Raw genomic sequence first — 19,776 nt, 5'->3', positions numbered from 1 at the left:
TGCCAAAGTATTGGCGGCACCCTTGTCCGACAGAACTACTTGCCATGCATCCCTCCTAGGCCTCAAAACAACTATGCTTGAACTGACACCCCCACAAGCTTTATCCAGGAAATCTTTTCGAGCGTCAGGATTATTCAAGTTTTTTGGTGTATTTTTCACAATAACTGAATAGGACGGTTTTGCGGGTGGGGGAGGTTTCATATCAGGAATAGTTTGCACTACTGACCTTGCTTTATGGTGCTCAGCGAAGCTTTTAAATTCCATGTAGAGTTCATTAACCTTTCGAGTTAACGTAGCTGTTGTCTCCCCTGGCACACATGGGACCTGATCTGGCTCAAAAATCAGATACTGAGGTAGGCTGATCTTTTTCTCATCACAAAGATCAAAGGCTCGAACCATACCACTTACATTATCAGTCACTTTGGGGCGCTCAGTTACCCTAGTAATAGAGGCGTCAGCCCACGAAATCTTCTTTGCTTCAATTAACATATATCCTTTGAAAAAATCGCAAGCAATTTTTACAATATTATCAGCTGAACAACCTGCATTTCTAGCCCGTGAAATGAAATTCAACACGGGATTCCTGACAAGTCTTTCACCTGGCATCGTCCGGTGAAATGATCAAATTTCATCAAAATCCGTGGGCGGGGCCACAATAGTTGTCAGTAAAAGCAATAGCAAATCAGGTAGCAATACTCACAAGATATATATTCAGAAGTTGTGTACACAATTTTAATTATCCAAAATCCAATTATTCAAAGCAAATTGTTCACAGTACGTTACACAACTTAAATAGTTGCGTACACGATTTTAATTATCCAATTATCAAAAGCAAATTGTTCACAGCACTATATAGCATTGTACACAATTTCAATAGTTGCGCAATGAAATAAATATCCAAACAATAATCCTCTGTAAATTAACCAACCAATATCACTCGGTTGTGAAGACTTCTCATGTTTCACAACTAACGAATGAATTTACCTCTATGTCTTTTTTTTGACTACCTTGTGATTGCAAAAACTGAGCCTCAAAATATAGCTTTTTCGCATTACAAATCAGTTTTGATAATGTGTTTTTATAATTAAAAAAATTTGCTTTATCGTTCCGATTTGGTTCTGAAACATATTATTTCAATAGCGAATTTATTTACCCGAATTTATTTACCCGAATTGCATTTTTACCTAAAAATGTGATGAATATTAGAAAGATGAATTTTAGTGAAGTTAATATTTTTAATCTTTAAAATAAGTTGCCAGGAATCGAGTGGAAATATATTCTTGAATTAAAGTGCCCCGAAGAGGCTACAGTGATGTTCCTCGAAAAATTTCAAAATGGTTTAAACGAAGAATATCCGTTTGTGTCTCGTAAGTGTAAAAAATATGATACGCCTACTAAGCCGTGGATTTTGCCAAGTATCTGAGATCAATTCAGGTAAAAAAAATTCGCTATTGAAATAATAGGTTTCAGAACCAAATCGGAACGATAAAGCAAATTTTTTTAATTATAAAAACACGTTATCAAAACTGATTTGTAATGCAAAAAAGCTATATTTTGAGGCTCAGTTTTTGCAATCACAAGGTAGCCAAAAAAAAAACATAGAGGTAAATTCATTCGTTAGTTGGGAAACATGAGAAGTCTTCACAACCGAGTGAAATGATTGGTCAATATGGTATTATGGTATATGATGAAAATGAAATTGCCGACGTTTTGAATTATCATTTTGGTACTATAGGTAAAAAACAGCAACTTTATCGTAACTATTGTCAGATTATAATTCACACTGTAAGTACCTACCACCACCTTTAGACAAATCAATGTTCCTGCCTACAGTCGCTGAATCCGGGGTGATGAACATTATTGCACTTGTGAAACGTGGCAATTCTGAAACGTTACCTGGTTCTTTTTCTAACCTTATGAAAGTAGTTCAGTCTCAATACAGTATGCATTTTCGAAAATTGTAGAAAGAGCGTTATTTAATCGGATGTATATTTTTTATTGAAATATCAGAATTATTTTCAAGGCTTCCAATTTGGTTTTCGAAAGGGACATGGGACTGGGCATCTATGATCATTATTAGCCGGCTTGTGAGTGATTGTCTTGACAAAGGAGAAATTCCTGCAAACCTGTTCCTGTACATTCAAAAAGAGTTGGACTCAATTTCTCATTTTATTTTAATTTCTAAGCTTAATCATTCGGGGGTTCGTGGGAAAGCATTGGATTTAGTAAAATCATATCTTTCTGAGAGAACACAAGTTACTGTAGTTAATAATTCTGCTTCTCCTTCCTTCCACTATCGTCATCGGCTGGTGTCCCTCAGGGTTCAATTTTGAGTACTCTTTTCTGTCTTCCTTATATTAATGATCTGTGTTTTGATACAGCTTCAGCTTCTCTAGATACAAGGTTTACTGATGATAAAGCTGCTTCTGTGTGGGGTAAAGCTTTAAATGAGCTTCAAATAAATTTTTCCATATATAAAGTCGTATTTCAAAATGGATTGATGATAATAAAACTGCTTAGTAAGAAAATACAAAACTTCTTATTTATTGTAGAGTTGAATGCAGGTTTCCAAAATTAACTAACATTTGCGTTATGGTTGGAGACGGTTTATCATCTATTGAAAGATTGAGAAGTATTCGTTATCTGGATGTAGTTATCGACGAAAATCTTTCATAGAAGGATCACATCAATGTTGTGCGAAAGTATCAGAGGGCGTTGGTATTGTGAACTGGTTAGATCATTTAATTTCTTACTCAACATTTAAATCCCTTTATTTTGCTTTAGTGCAATTTCATTTTGATTATACGGGACCCGTTTATCTAAATACATTTTAGTCTAATCTTATTCCACTTTAAAACATACAGAATAAGGCTGCTCGTGTCCTTAAGTCATTTCTACATCCCCTTCCCTTTTGCGAAATAAATCAATTACAAAATCATTATTTAATATTATGGATATTCTCCCGGTGAGTCTTAGTATCCAGCCTTCTATATTTTTGTTTAAAGTTAAATTCGACCGTGAAAATCTTCCTTCATGTTTTTATCAAATGAACCTGTGTTCTATATGTACCAAATGCCCATTTCTACTCGATCTGGGCCTCGTCTATTAATCCCTTTGCCAAAATCTGAGAGGTCAAAATTTACAGTGCGGTATGGGGTTCCTTTGATTTGGTCTAAGTTTGTTGCATCCATAGATGTAATGTTGTCACTTACTGCCATTGGATCTCGGCCCCGAACGTTGCTCACTCAATGCTTTAAAAATTAAAATTTTAATTAGGTAAAGAATGGTACCTTGTATTTATTATTTTGTGATTGTTTGGATATGATCATTCTGTATTCCCTGCCCATTGTAAGCCTGATAATTGGTATTATTAAGTTAGCATTGTCTCAAATGAACGTGTGTGTGGCAGTAGGTTGGAGTGGCATGTTATTTCTTTAATAAGAAATACAGGCAAGAATAGTTGTATTTATTTCACCAGTATGATGGTTTTTTTTGTTGTTGTTTTTTTTTCCGTTGGTATACGCCAACGGAGCCCCGTCCTCCCCGCCAACGGAAAAAATGGGTGAAACTCTGTATTTTATTGTTATTGTAATAAAGAATCTTGAACCTTGAGAAAAAAGACCAGAAATAGCGCAACTACATCAAAAATACAGAAATTATTCCAAAATAAAAAGCGCAATAATTCAGAAACGTGCATCAAGAGTAGGTAAACATGCATCAAAAGGGGGTGGGTAGCTAGGTACTGCATAAAGGAGGGTGCAAATTATCTTATAAAAGAGGGTGCAAATGTAGCTCAGAAGCATGGGCGCTCCAAAAAAAAGATGGGGGTTTGCTAGATGTTTTATAGTAGTATTGCACTGTATTGTATTGTCTGATCTATGCTTAAAGCCGACACCATTCGTTACAATAAATTATTGCACTGATCCGCCTTCATTAAATTAAAGCTCCTTTTGGTCCTTTTCTGTTTTGGTCAGTTAAAAACAGCGCTTTCTGTCAGAACTAATTTTTCTTTACATTAAATGGCCCACAAACGAAAAATTGTAAGGTTTCTGCTTTAACCAAGAAAACTGGCTTCGAAAAAAGCAGCTTCAAACTGCTATACAATGTTCAAAAATCGAAAATGTTCAACATTTTCAATGTTCATTGAAAATATTCAAAAATCTAGAAACCTTCTTTTTGTCACCCTCGACTTATTTCTGGTACATTTAAAATCACTAAGGATTTTCAAAATTTTTAAGTGTTAACAGTTAGATAGATGTTGATTGATTGATTTTGCTCAAAATCGTACCCCCGTACCCCCCTAATCTCAGGATGCATTCTTTTCTTATTTCTTATACTTTTCGTACCATTTCCCTACTTTTGTGTGTTTATGTGAGTTTTTAGATTCTTTAACCCTCTTCAGTATAGAGTCTTGGGCTCCATTTTAGGAGGTAAGGTAGTAACAAATTAATAGTTATGATTAATGATATTTAATCTTTGGAACGCATATTCTGTACTCAGCATTTCTGTTTAATTAATATTATACACTCATTCCACAAATTTCTCTTCTCTTCTCTCCCCACATAAATTTGTATGCACAAATCTGATCAGTACCATCCATAAAAGCGGCGTATGGGATATTTTACAAAGAATATTATTTTTTCAGGATTCATTTATCTGCTTATGGTCATATGAGGGAGAGCTTCTTGACAAATGGCAAAGTCATGACGGAGCCAGTGTTCGATGCATTGACTATTCTGAAGACACAAAACTTTTGGTACAATTTATCTTTATGCTGTTTCTTCTGCATATTTTCTTCAGAACGAATCGAAATCCAAATCCTTTTATCAAAAAAAAGAAAAAAAAGAACTGGCAAGACTCCAGACCTAATTGTATAAAAAACAAAAGATAAATGAAGTAGAAATCTTATAGTTTATTTAATATATGAAGTATTATATTATTATATAATATTGTGACGTATTATATGATATAAATACCCTGTTGCTTTAGTATTATAACATTCCCGTATGCATATATTTTAATCGCATAGCTATTTAAATCAAAATACAGCTAAAAAAGATGACAGACTGTGAGGCTGAAGCGTGTTTGATCTCATCTTGGTAATACGGGACCCAGAGTAGGAACCCAGCTATAGCAACACACTGCAGGGCTCAAAATTCGATTCTGGTAATGAGCTCATAAGCAAGCGTCTCCAGATTAATCCAAACAACAAGAACAAAGAAGATGAAAAAAACGTCTTTTCAAGAAAAAGAGAAATTATTCCAGGACAGTAAATTGCCTACGAGTTGTTTTGGGTACTCGACTGACTGACGGTATTTCAAACAGTTGGCTGTACAAAAAGTGTGGTTCAATTCCTCTCTCTAGTGCTACAATTGGAGAAAGGTTGAGATGGCTAGGGCACGTTCTGTGGATGAAGGATGACAGATTTCCTGAGATTCTCCTTTTCGGCCAACCGTCTAGGGCTAAACGGAAAACAGGTCGTCGGCGGTTGGGGTGGGAAGTTGTAGCAAAGAAAAAATTAAGGGGAATAGGAACTTCCTAGGAGGGTGTAAAGAGGGAGGCTTTGAAGATACTGGGATAGAGGAGGGGCATGCCTAGCTGTGTTGGCCTCAGGCAGCTTGGTGCTGCGGTAAGTTGTTATTAATAGTAGTAATGATTTATATTATCCAAATTACTTCGGATTAAAATCATTTGCTGCATTTTACGAATTGCTGTATTACGGACTGCTGCCATTTATTTCATTTCCCAAGTTATTTCGGATTGTATTAATTGTTTTAGGTTTTGTCGTAGTTTTTTTTTTTTGTTCCTAACACCTCAATTTCAGCTTATTCCTAGAAGTTGGTAAGGGTGTAACCTATGCGGTTTTTACGAAAAGTGTGGACCTTCGGCCGGATTGATGAATATGACTTTGCATTTTGTAAAGCTTCGTAGAACTCTTGTCTGTGGCCAAAAAGGATGGTTTTTGCTTGTCTTTGAGCCAGAGCCTGTATCGTATGGAGTGAAGTGGAGTTTTATAGCCTATGTCAGAGAGAACTATCTGAAGTTATGCAGTCAAGCTTTTGTTTCATCAAACCATGTTTCTGCTTTCGAGTGGAAAGCTCTGTTCTAGCAGACAAGCAGGCAGGCGCCAGTTTCAAATTGAAGATGGTCTAAGATCTATAAATGCTAAATGTATGCGGTAGCTACCCGACCCCACAGCCAATATATCTTCTTTGAGTGATAAATAGAAAAATTTACAGAAACAAAAAGTGGTTTTTTCCCACAGGTCCGAAAGTGCTGCAAATCTATTGTTTCTACCCCTTTCTGTTCGTGATTTCAGCTGAGTTTGTTATTTGGTTTTTCGCACTTGGGATTGCAGTTGAGAATTGGTATCATATGTGCCTCTTAAACTTTAAAAGGTCTCTCATTGCTAAAGAAATTAGAGTTTATCCTTTGCTCAAGTGATGATGTTAGAAACTTGGCCTACGGCAAAAAAGTCTACTTTTGAACTAAGACAGATAGATTTTATTTTCGAAGGCAGTCGGTAGCTCTTGATGAGCTGATCAAAGTATATGTCATCCGTTTTTTGGTAGAAAAATTCCTTCATAAGATGTACCAGTTTGAAAGTTTAAAGAGTTGGCAGCTTCAGTAGTAAGATACACACCAAAACTAAAAATACGGCGATACCAACCATAAGACATATAGGGGATGTTTCAGCAACAGTCGGCTGTCAGCTCGCAATTATCTTTGGCAATGAGGGCTTTGCAACTTTCGCTAGTTAGTGTACATATTATTTGTTTCCGGTGTATTTGATGGTGGGACCAATTTGGTTCCGGAGGTAATACATATAGGGGAATTGTTTATTTTAAAATCCTTACAGATTAACAACTTCAGCGTTTAATCGAAGCGAGGAAACAAAACCAAAGTGTTGCTCTTGCTACACTTTGCTCGGCGAAGCCGAAAAAACGTTTTCGCAACACCTCACATTACTCATGCACCGTAGATCTAGTTTATTACCGTTTCTGAACGATTAGAATAATGCAGATTTTTAACCAATTTATATTAAGTTGAAGAAAGAGTCAGATTTATTCTCAAAGGCTGGTTTTTACTTTGGGTACCAAAAACATTCGCAACTATTACTAGACAATATTTACTGAGGTATTTTCGTTTTTTCATAGGACTAAGCTAAATATATATTTAGCTTGTGGCTATCACTGATCCACCTTAATGAGAAGCACTTATTTTTTTAGAAAAAAAAAATCTCTCAACAGTCAGATATAGTGAGATTAAGAAACTTAACCAGATAAAATGCATTCGATCACAATTTTCGAGTTAATTTAATATATCTTGTCACCCACCGGCTGTACCCGAATACCAGCTGTACCCGAAAGGCCAATGGGCCTAATTTGTCCTACCTATCCTCGGTCGCTAACTGAATCTGAAGGACCTTCTTCATCTGACTACACGGCTTCGTATGCTAAAATTAAAATGTATATAAATGTACAGTGCTCACCATTATTTCGAAAAAAGAGCGTTAATCTCCTTTTCATTGAAAAGTTTTGGAGGTAAGAGTAAACAAGTAGTAAATAACTGTCTTTTGCGAACTTAATTTTAATTTTAATAGATGATTGAATGGATCTTAAATTGTGGATTAATATATGACGAGATACACAGGCATGATTAATCCCTAATTAGCAATAGTCGAAATGAAAGTTTTGATGAGAAAGTGTAAGCTCAGTGAATTTGTTCAAGTTGTCATTTGAAGATAAGAAGATGAATTTAGAGCTCAGATTAAAAATGAAATCTTGCGGGAAAAGGTGACTTCAGTTTTTTTATCGTAAACTTTTCGACAGGTCATTTAGTTTCATTAACAAGGGTATGCCTGCACTCGATAAATATCTGTAATTTCTGGGTAATCTGAAAATTTGGCTTTGTAGAAATCATTACGGTTATTACATGGTGTAATCGCTGGTTTGATATTAAATACAAAATTAGAAAGTAATTAAGGCCCAAAATTATCTTGAAATAAAATAGCAGAACTAGCATAATAACCTAGCAAAGAAATAACCTAGCAGAAATAAAATAACCTAGCTAGCTCATATATTATTCGCTATTAACATATGGCAATCTGCAAGTACTCATATCTTACAGATTTATAGTATAGAAGATGAAGCGAAATGTTTTAGGGCAACAGTTTTGAACATAGACCCCCCTCACCAACTATATTACTTTGCCCTCTCTATATCTATTTCTCTCCCTCTCTTTATGATACTTCCCTGTTTATCAATTATATATCTCCCTCTATCTATTTTCTCTCTCTTCTATGGTTCTCTCTATAATTGAACTTAAATTTTGTAGTATTCCAGTGGTGATGATGGAGGGGTTTTTGCTTGGCGAATAGAAGAAAGAAAGCCTTTTGTTTCGGAAAAACTTGGTTTCCCTTCAAATGATGCAGGACATCCAAGCAACGTGATCATCTTACCTTCGGGAGAACTGTTGGTCATTGACAGCAATGGAATCATTTTTAAGAAAGTCCAAAACAAGTGGACTCAAATATTAAATGATTTTAAGGTTGAAAACGCAACACTCGTAAAGGCTGGTGAGAAATATTTCTGTCTTGGAAAGATGGTGGGAGATATTCTTTTTTATTTTTTAGGTAAGTTTATCTCTGCTTAAGGTTTTTTTTGTGCCTGTTTATTTCTAGGGTTAGTAGAATGTAAAGGATATCATGTTTTTCAGATACCGGATCTGTATATTTTATACACCATCTATGAATAGTTCTTAACTGAAATGTAGATGGCATTAATTAGTTTCTGATTTTGTTTCTATATTATCTAGTACTGTTGAGTATTCCTAGTGTGTTCGAGCATACCAAGATTACTTATCGGACAAGCCCAACACCTATCCTTAGCGTTTCAAAAGACGTAAATGACTTCAGAGTCTAAGACGATTACTACTTAAGACGGTCTGGATTAGTTGTCAGATATGTTAAACTTGTTAACTCGGATAAGTTTTGTCACTATTAGATAAAAGACTCAGTGTTCTCAAAATTTGGAAAAACATACAAAATTATATGCAGAAAACAAAGGCAAGCTAATTTTAAAATGTGGCAAACTTTGAGGGATTTGTAACAAGCTACGACTTCAGTGAAGTGTGTGAATAATATTGTTCTTCGTCTTGCTGTCCGTAGTGTTTCAGAAAAAATGTGGTTGTCCCAACATTGAATCATTTAAGAAAACACAGCTACAGACGCTTCTTTTCCATCCCACTCATTTTAATGTGGGTGGATATGCTCTATTCATACTTTTGCTCCCTCCCCTAAGAACCAACTTTCTTGAAATGTCGTGCTTTCTTTTGTTCACGTACATTTTTTCTTTTTTCTTTCGTTTTACTTTCTTTTATTTCCTTTTTTTACTTCCTTACTTTCTTACTTCCTTTTTAGTTAATTTCCTACTTTCTTACTTAATTGCCTACTTTTTTAAACCTGCCCATTAGAGCACATTAGGCTTTTTGTCTGGCCCCAGAAGGGTTACCCATTTTTAGCAGTTTTTTCTCTTTATTTCTTTCTTTTTTACTTTTTACCTTCCCTTTTTTAATTTTTTACTTACTTTCCAATTTTCTTAGATCTGCCCCTTTAGAGCACATTTGTGTCTTTGTTCGGCCACTGCAGGGTTACTAATTTTTAGCAACCTTTTTTCTTTCTTTCTTCCTTATTACTTTGTTTCCTTCCTTTTTTTTTAATTACTTACTTACTTTCATACTTTCATAAACCTGCCCCATTAGAGCACATTTGGCTTTTTGTTTGACCCCAGCAGGATTACTAATTTTTAGCAGCTTTTTCTCTTTCCTTCTTTTTACGTTCTTTCCTTCCACTTTTTTAATTTCTTGCTTCCTTTCTCACTTAATTTGCTACGTATTTTAACCTGCTCCATTAGAACACATTTGGCTCCTTGGTTGGCCCCAGCAGCATTACCAAATTTTAGCAGCTTTTCTCTTCTTTCTTTCTTTTTTATTTTCTTTCCTTGCCCTTTTTTAATTTCTTACTTGCTTCCCTACTTTCTTAAACCTGCCTCATTAGAGCACATTTAGACCTTTGTTTGGCCCCAGCAGAATCACCAATTTTTAGCTGTTTTTTTTTTTTCTTTTTCACTTTCTTTTCTTCACTTTTTTTAATTTCTTACTTACTTTCCTACTTTCATAAACCTGCCCCATTAGAGCACAGTTGGCTCTTTGTTTGGCCCCAGCAGGATTACCAATATTTAGCAGCCTTTTCTCTTTCTTTCTTTCTTTTTGCTTTCTTTCCTTCCCTTTTTATAACCTTTTACTTACTTTTCTACTTTCTCAAATCTGCCTCATTAGAGCATATTTGGGCCTTTGTTTGGCCCCTGCAGGATTACCAATTTTTAGCAGCTTTTTCTCCTTCTTTCTTTCTTTTTTACTTTCTTTCTTTCCTTTTTTTTATTTCTTACTTAATTTCCTACTTTCATAAACCTGCCCCATTAGAGCACATTTTGCTCGTTGTTTGGCCCCAGCATGATTACCAATTTTTAGTAACTTTTTCTCATAGTTTCTATTTACGTTCTTTCCTTACCCTTTTTTAGTTTCTTACTTACTTTCCTACTTTCATAAACCTGCTCTGTTAGAGCACATTTTGCTCGTTGTTTGGCCCTAGCAGGATTACCAATTTTCGGTAACTTTTTCGCTTAGTCTCTAATTACGTTCTTTCTTTTCCCTTTTTTAATTTCTTACTTACTTTCTTAGTTAATTTCCTACGTAGTTTAACCTATCCCATTAGAACGCATTTGGCTCTTTGTCTGGTCCCAGCAGGATTACCAGTTTTTAGGAGCTTTTTCTCATTTCTTTCTTTCTCTTTTACTTTCTTTCCTTCCCTTTTTGTAATTTCTTACTTTCATACTTCCATAAACCTACCCCACTTTCTTTTTTTCCTTCCCTTTTTTTTAACTCTTTACTTACTTTTCTACTTTTTTAAATCTGCCCAATTAGAGCACATTTGGGTCTTTGTTTGGCCCCTGCAGGATTACCAATTTTTAGTCTTTTCTCTTCCTTTCTTTCTATTTTACTTTTTTCTTCTCTTTTTTAATTTCTTACTTACTTTCCTACTTTCATAAACCTACCCCATTAGAGCACATTTGGCTCTTTGTTTGGCCCCAGCAGGATTACAAATTTTTAGTAGCTTTTCATCTTTCTTTTTACGTTCTTTCTTTCCCCCTTTTTTAATTTCTTACTTACTTTTCTACTTCTTTTCACTCTTCGACAAGCATTCTCAGTACAAATATTAGATGAGGACATAATCTCCTAGTTCTGAAACCATGCTGCTCTTCTCGTAGAGTTGCGTTAGGTGCTTTTTACAGACGCTGCAAAATGACAGGGGCTATTAGTTTGGATGAGACATGGAGAACATTGATGCCTTTCCAGTTATGTCAGTTCGTCAAGTCTCCCTTTTTGAAGAGTTTGACTATAATGAATCTGCTCCAATCTCTTGGGACCTTCCATAAAGTCTTATTTTGGTGAAGAGAGAGAGAGAACAAAACGGATATGCAGGTACTAATTGAGTACTTCAGCATTTCTGCTGGAATGCCATCAATACTCAGGGTTCGTCTATTTTTAACTTTTCTGGTGCATGCATGATCTCCTCGCACTCGGAGGATCTGTATTGATATCTAAATTCATAAAAAGGATATCAGGTACATTCGCTGGGTCACAGGTTCTCGATCTGTTCAAAAGTTTTTCGAAATGGGAAACCCATCTCTTATCAATTTTTTTCTGAATCAGATATGCTATTTCTGTCCTTGACAAGGGTGTTTCGGCTGCTCTGCTTCCCTACAATTTTATATGTCAATAGGTAGACAATCTCGGAGTCACCCTTCGTAGCGGCTCTTTCAGTTAAAGCTGCTCTCTTTTCAAGGAACTGTCTCTTGTCCTTTCTTGCACTCTTTTTTACCTCTTTATCTTTTTCTTTGTATTATTGTTTTGTGGCCTGCTTTAGTGTCTTTCATTCGTCAATCAGTTTACATGTTACTTCAGAGATTCACCTTTCCTTTGGTTTCTTTCGGAAACCTAGCTTTTCATCGGCAATTGCCGTGTGTATACTTTTTATTTGCTCCCATTTCTGTTCGACGCTTTCTGAGTCTTTTGCCTCAACAGCCAAGACATCGAATTTGTTCCATAACGATGTACATAAATCTCTGCGGATTTTTGGATCCTATAGCCTTTAGTTTGAATAAGTTTTAAAAAGCAGCAGCATGAGAAGAGATACATCTCTTCTTGCAGAAGAGATACATACATCTCGTAAGAATAGCGACGAAGACCACATTGCCTTTCCATAACTAACAAACACGTTAGTTATATTAACGTGCTATAGTAACGTAGTTATATTAACGACTGATGTAGTTGTTTTTCTAGATTCTGATGGGTCCTGCCAACATAGTAATTTCCACAGTCGCTAGGTATTTGATAGACCCCTCTTTGGCGAGTAACTGGGGTTTTATCTTTAAAGGAATTTAGGAAATTAATGATTCTAAAATTATTAGTAAAAACTACATACAGATTTTTTTGTGCAAATATTTTTCAATTTTGTTGTGATTTTTGGGATATACAGAAGATAGATAATATTTGAGGGCTTATCAGTTGCCTCACATTGTGAAATATCTTCTTCGATTTTACGGGAATGTCTTTTTAGTCTACGGTTAATTATCTTATTGATAAAAGGAATGGGGTATCCATTACCAAAAAGAATATCTCTGATAAAATTTATTTCTACATTTATATACGAATCGGAGCAAATGTTCAGGACACGATCAATGAGAGAAGTTACAACTGCTCTTTTAACTTGTGGGGGGGGGGGTGTGATTTGAATTAAAGTGAAGATATCTTTTGCTTTCTGTTGGCTTTCAATAGGTAGTAAAATCCAGTTTATCAGTATTATGAATAATTAACACATCTAAAAACGGTAGTTTATTTTCAATTTCAACTTCTAAGGTGAACTGAAAATTTGCATTAACACTATCCATCTGTTTCTAATCCTGGTGAAGTTAGATCTGGTCATATAACTACCCTTTATAACAGCAAAAAAAAAAGGTTAAGCCTTCTACCACTTCCACACTGGAAAATTTGCACGAGATAAAAATACTGTCTAATCTCCGCAAAGACCCTTTTATTATAATAGCCAAAGCAGACAAAAGCAATTCACTTGTTGTCATGGATACGACAGACTATGGGAAACCCACCCCACTTTACTAATGTGCAAATATATAGCCCAAATCATATAATTCCAATCTATTTGGACACCCACCACTTGTTTTCCACTGAGCGTAAGCTAATTGTTTCTTAATACAGACAGATAAAACCGGTTTGTTTTTTAGTTTTAGCCATTGTAAACTTGAGTGTTGGTGGTATAATATATAAGTACCCGTTAATATAATATGCATTCAATTATTATGTGTTTATGATTAATACATTATGCCCGAAACCTAGAGTAAAAGAAAATAAGACTCAAACTAAATTGCAGAAAATAAGAGCAAACATTATTGTCTTAAACGGTCCATTTAATTTCTGAGTAAAGTGACGCTTATGTTTTAAAAGAGCATAACTATTCATCTAATTTGTAGCATGATTATGAAAATATCCCAAAATTTATCATAAAATCCCCCACCCTCTCTGCATAGGTACCATGCTTTTTTGATTTTTCTTTTTCATTTTCGAATAATTTTTCAATCCAACTATCTTGTATTTTCGGACGTTTGAAAATTAACCGAAATAGCAAAAAAAAAAAAAAAATCAGTGTCATTGTCCAGATGTCTAAAACAACCTTCTTTGTAGCAATGCTCAGAATTACACTGAGTATAAATATGTTCAAATGAAATTATTTACCACGAGTAACAAGAGAATCTTTGATAAAATGACTTAGTCTTTTAAACATTGTGCTTATATTAGCACAGGAAGAAAGGTAAGTAATTCACTGATCTATATCAGGTTTTTGATGTGTAGTAAATAATTGAGAAAAAAACTTTGGAAAGTAGCGAAAAAATTATTACAAGTTAAGTAAAAGTGATCGTTGCTAGGGGTGGATTGTCACTAATGATGAAGCACTAGGGGTGGCAACCCTCAATGAAAGGGGATTTTTGGGGAACAATTTCTTTTGAGAAGACAGACTTCTGTGCAAATTCTCTGAAATTCGGGGATAGTGGAAGCACCGGTATTTTTAGACAAAATCTGCCAACAAATTTTAGTAGGCCACGAAAACTGCCAAGTAGCATTGCTACTATGCTACGCCCATTTTTTGCACTGCAGAGTACAACTTGTGTTTTGACGGCTTTTGTTTGAGCAAAAATTATTTGTATATGTAAAAATGGTATTCTCAGACAAAATCTGCCAACAATTTTGAAAACTGCTATGTAGCATTGCTACTTTGCTACCCCACTTTTAGCACAGTGGCTAACGAATATTGTAGCTGGACAACAATATTCGGTTGTTGGCTGCCTTTAGATTATTTACTTATAAAAGAAACTTTATTCTAAATATTGTTTTTTATCTTCTCTAAATGATACAAAAATAATTTTGTAATTCAAAAAGTACCTTCCTGGATTGCTGGTTTCTCAGAAGGAAATACCTTAATAAATTGAAAAGGGTACTGTTAGATTCCATAATTTGTGCGCATTTCGATGTCGCATTTGTGTTTTTTACTCTGCACCCCAGGTTTTGCACCCCTGCATCCCAGCAAAAATTATTTGCACCTCAAAGCAGTAACATTAGGTTCCTTATTTTATGCTATTCCCAAATATCCTGGTCGCTTCTCTGAAAATCCCCCCCCCCTTATGGTCTCATATATCGCTAAAAATATATTTTGCTTATCATGATTTGAAACAACATTGTACTATCAAAGGGATAAAACAAAATATGCAAAATAGGATGTTCCACCGTGTTATAACGTAAGAATTTCAGTATTGGTCGATTTTTAGTTGGTGTGTAAGAGGTGCAAATAACCAAGGGGTGCAAAAATGTGTTTGCAATGTAAAACAAGATGCAAAAATAATATTCGATAAGAGTATAAAACATGGAATCTAACGGTACTACTTTCGTTGCATTAAGACGATGTCTTCTGAGGAGTCCCTAATCTGAAATGGTACCGATTCAAAATAATAAAACAAACTAAAGAATCACGGTAAAAGCAGTATTTTGTTAACTCTTAGTATGTATTTAATTTAAGGTTAAAAAGGAAAGCTTAAATTTGAATCTTAATAAAATCTGATAATTTTAATGTATTTGTAGATGATCTCGAATCGGATAAGCTTCTCTCGAGCATATATTTGAAAGAAGGAGTTGTTTCTTTACACTGGGTGGACAAGCAGTCTATCGTTGTATGCGGAAGACATGGAATCCTGAATCTTATTATGCTCAGTGAGTGGATATGTTTATTGACTTACGATATGTTTGATCTTACCATGCTCAGTGAGTGGATATGTTTATTGACTTAAGATGAGTGGGTATGTTTATTGACTAGATATGTTAAATCTTATTATGATCGGAGAGTGGATATGTTTATTGGCTTAAGATATGTTTAATCTTATTATACTTGGTGAGTGGATATGTTTATTGACTTACATTATGATTAATTTTATTATGATGGGTGAGCGGATATGTTTATTGACTTAAGATATGTTTAACCTTATTATGCTCTGTGAGCAGATTTTTTTATTGACTTCGGCTCCAAAATTCTATTTTTTATCAGAGGAAATTGCAGTTACGTATGCTAAAAGACCGTGAATTTTAGTTAAAACCTTAAGTACAGTAATTCCAAGTAAGAGTGTTCTATGGGGATTTTATAACCCAGAATACAAGACATTCTCAACGCGTTGTAATATAATACGAGATTAATGAACTCTAAAAGCCTTTAGGGGCCACGACTAATGCAAAAAAAATTAACACTATACAAACCATAAGCGAATAAACACCCTTAAATACGAAATTAATTAATTATAGGAAATATAAGAAGATAAGAAAGCATAATTATTCCATCCAAAATGAAAAGAAAATAAGAAATAAGAAAATCAATAAGAAATAAGCCCTGTAATGAAAATGTAATACGAATACTAATGAGAAGGAAAATAAACTCACGTTTTTTTTTTTATTTTTAAATTTGCTTAGTTGATGCAGATCTGCAACCAAAAGATCTCAGATATTGTCTGGAACAGAAGACAGAAATGGTTTGGTCACTTTATAAGGCACCCAAACAAGGACTTGGCCCACCAATCTCTTGTAGGCAACCCTCCCTGCCACTGGAAACTGGAGCAAGTGTTCATATTGAGCCCTAGCATACTGTGGTTAATCGATTCTACAACAAATATGCATTTGAATGAGGCCGTATGTTGGTTTATTGGAGAGTCCATTGGGCCCACTTTGTACCGTTCTGATTCGAACAAGGTGCTACCTGTCTCTATTTCGGTCAAGATCAGCAGAGGGGAAACACCAACTGTATTCTGAAACAAGCTCGTTTTTACTGCGGTTTGGTACTCCAACCATTTTTCACAAAGTCTCCATCTAGATTTTTTTTTTCAATTTATATCACAACATGAAAGTTGTTCATAGTTCTAAATAATTTTCTAAATTTTCAAAATAGTTTTTATTTATAACAAATTATATACGAAAAAACAGATTACATTTATCAGCTCATCAGGGACTATTGATCAGGGTAAAAAATATTTGTATTTGGCCAAAAACTGATTTTCTTGTTGCTTACCCACTTTCTAATGCTACCACTACATAAGAGCCCATGTTAAGGCTCTGTTTCTTTACTAATGAGATGACAATGAAAGCTTAGCAGGATTTGACGTTTTTCCGACGGCTGAGTCACAAACGCAGAAAATAAAAAGAAGCAACTGAAATCACCAACAGAAACACCTAGTAGTTGTAGATGACAGCACTTTCGTACCCGAGGGAAAATGCTCCTTTGTGTTTTATACTACTGGTTATTCTACTGGTCATTCTTAAATAAAAAACTTTGTGTATGGCAACGGAACTCACTTCAGCACTTTGAGACTAGTCAAAATCCAGTTTAAAACTAGTGCCTACCCGATTGCCTTCTAGAATTACTGATGAGGTATCTGAAAAGTGTGGTACATCAGACAATCAATTCGGCTTCAAAAAAGGAGTAGGCCGTGACCATGCTCACTATATGATTGCTAATTTACTTTTACATGCTCATGAAAATAACTAGGTATTATATTATGCTGGGTTAGACGTGTCTAGAGCTTTCGACACAGGTGTATACTAGCATATCTTATTGACTGTTTATAAGCGTGGAGTTGATACTTCCATCATCAAAGCGATACGTGGTATGTATAAAAAGTAAAATGGCAGAGTTAAGGTCACCGTTTCACCTTTTGCACTGGAATTTACTGCTTGTATTCTAGTAAAAAGATATTAGATAGGATGCTGTTACATCTCCGCCCCTGTTTAACAATATTGTCATTGTGTCACAAGAAAAAATCCTAATCAAATATATTTTCAAAGGTATTGATGTTTCCCTAGCTAACTATGCGGACTACTTCCTTGATGTTAGAAGAACAGATTTTGGAACTGAGAAAAATTTTGAATCTGCGATAGCGAGCGAGTATAAACGTATAACGTATTGGTCTTCGATTTAAGGAGAGCAAGACTGAGTTCTTGGTGTTCAATCGTAGCTGGCATTGCCCAACAAATATTCAGCTGGATGAAAACGTTGTTATAGCACAACATACATTTATGTACCTTGGTGCAGTGATTAGTTCAAAGCTTCGTACCATGTGTCAACATCTGAAAGAACTTTTGCCAGGAATTCTAGGAAGTGTACGGTTTACTAGTTCCATTAAAGCTTAAATTTAACCGCCGTATCCTCTATAATGTGTCTTTTTTTTACTGCATTTGCTCGCCCTTGCGCTATTTTGGTTTCTTCTTATTGCTTCGGCTGTTGAGGATATCCAGAAGTTTTTTTTGAGTATGTGAAATATTTCCCACAGCTGCCTCTCTGGACTACCAACAGCTCCCTACCCTCGTGGTACGGAGTTGCTAGTCCAGTGTCCGCGGTGCAGGAAAGAAACGAATGATATAGGAAGCAGATTATTGGTGAAAGCACCCTTGAGATTGTCCTTCGATGTTTACCCTTGTAAGATTGCCCTTATTTTGTATTTTTTCTCGTCAGTTGTTCTTTGTTTTGTTTTTATTGGTATTTGTTAGAAGCCATTCGTTTCTTTTTCCTTTTATTTATATATTACTCAGTCAGTGTTGTATTTTTACATTCATGATAGACAATAAATTTATGCATACATACATACAGTATTGGCTCTTGCTCAAGGACAAATTATTCCCAAGCTTTTTGCTCTAAGACAAGAATTATACTCAGTTTTCCAAAATATAATATCGTAACGATTAACCTGGGCTGAGATCCACACTTTCGTGAAAGCCACAGTGGTTAGACTCTTACCATTTTCTCTCAAGAAATCAAAATCGATGGCGTAGAAAAAAAGGGAAAAAGACATCTGACCTTTCATGTTATAACTCTTGAGCAAAAGTCATGTTGGAAAAATCCCCAATCATTCACTTTCCAAAGCAACAATGTCCATTAAGATGGAACATATTGTTATTTTCTTATATTTAGTAAAGTACATTATTAAAATATTTCTAATAACATTTAGTCATGCATTAATTTTTATTTAAATCCTAATCTTTGATTTTAGACTTTAGAATTAGTAAATATTATTGAGACACATTTCTAAGACATAAACACAAGAACAGCTGATCTAGTACCAAAGCTGGAGAGTTATTGACTCCTGTTTTTCATGTTAATCAGTATTTTTCCATATTAGTAAACATTAAAATGTAAAGTTTTACTTACTATTCAGTAAAATATTTTAAGTAGTTTTTTAATGTTTAATTCCAGATGAAAGTACAGGCATAGCTAACATAGTAGCGAAGTTGGAGCTGCCTAATAGTAAAGAGCGCGTTTCTACGGTTGCTGCTTGGATTACTGACACATCAAATCTCATTATTGGTGACCGAGATGGTAATATATCTCTCTACGTCGATGTTTTGGAACAGACAAATTCTCTGCTGGTAATTGAATTATTTTACGTCTTTAGAACATTTTTCGATTAAATCAAGAAATGGATCATTTCTTGGTAGCCATAATTTGACCAACGTACGTGGAGATTATGAAATACTCTTTTGTGCTGACTGGACAGAAAAAAGCCCTCCCCCATTCCCTTAAACACAAAAAATTACTTATTAATTTATATAATGAAAACTATGTTCATATAACAGTAAAGAGCGCGTTTCTATGTTTGCTGTCAGGGTCATCATGATATTGAATCACACGATCGACGATTGGGACTGAAATATATCTCTGTACGTCAACGTCCTGAACCCGTCAAATTCTCAGCTGGCGATTGAATTATCTTGTGTTTTTGGTGTATTTCTAGAATGACGTCAATAAAATACAAATCCTTCAGTAGCCATAATGATCTATACGTATATGGACATTTTGAAATGCTCAGAGGGTGAAGTGACCAAAAAAAAATTTCCAAAAAATGCAAAACATGTCTTTTTGTATCTAAAATAACCAATTTATGGTGCACTCTAGCTTATTTTCCCTAAAACGGTCATCTTTGCACAAATATCGGGGGCTCAACCAACGCCCCTGCCGTGTTCTCATTATCTTTGCGCGTCAGTGGCGTTGAAATAGTATTACCATCTTGGCTAACTTTAGTCATTTTTGTAAGTGGCTTGTTTTTATTTATTTTATTT

At 34.9% G+C, this 19,776-nt stretch overlaps 1 protein-coding gene across 5 annotated transcripts in view; it reads left to right on the top strand.

The window, feature by feature from the left end:
- LOC136027021 (tRNA (34-2'-O)-methyltransferase regulator WDR6-like) overlaps nt 1–19,776 on the top strand; it is a 102,915-nt gene that overhangs the window by 43,079 nt on the left and 40,060 nt on the right. For all 5 annotated transcript variants that reach the window (XM_065703927.1, XM_065703930.1, XM_065703931.1 and 2 more), the window contains 4 exons: nt 4,646–4,756; nt 8,338–8,635; nt 15,268–15,396; nt 18,914–19,086. In XM_065703927.1, coding sequence (XP_065559999.1) covers nt 4,646–4,756; nt 8,338–8,635; nt 15,268–15,396; nt 18,914–19,086 — 711 coding nt within the window. The remainder of the gene's footprint in view (nt 1–4,645; nt 4,757–8,337; nt 8,636–15,267; nt 15,397–18,913; nt 19,087–19,776) is intronic.

This window comes from Artemia franciscana, chromosome 5 (assembly GCF_032884065.1).
Source record: "Artemia franciscana chromosome 5, ASM3288406v1, whole genome shotgun sequence".
Lineage (NCBI taxonomy): Eukaryota > Metazoa > Arthropoda > Branchiopoda > Anostraca > Artemiidae > Artemia > Artemia franciscana.
This window is presented reverse-complemented; position numbering and strand designations above follow the sequence as displayed.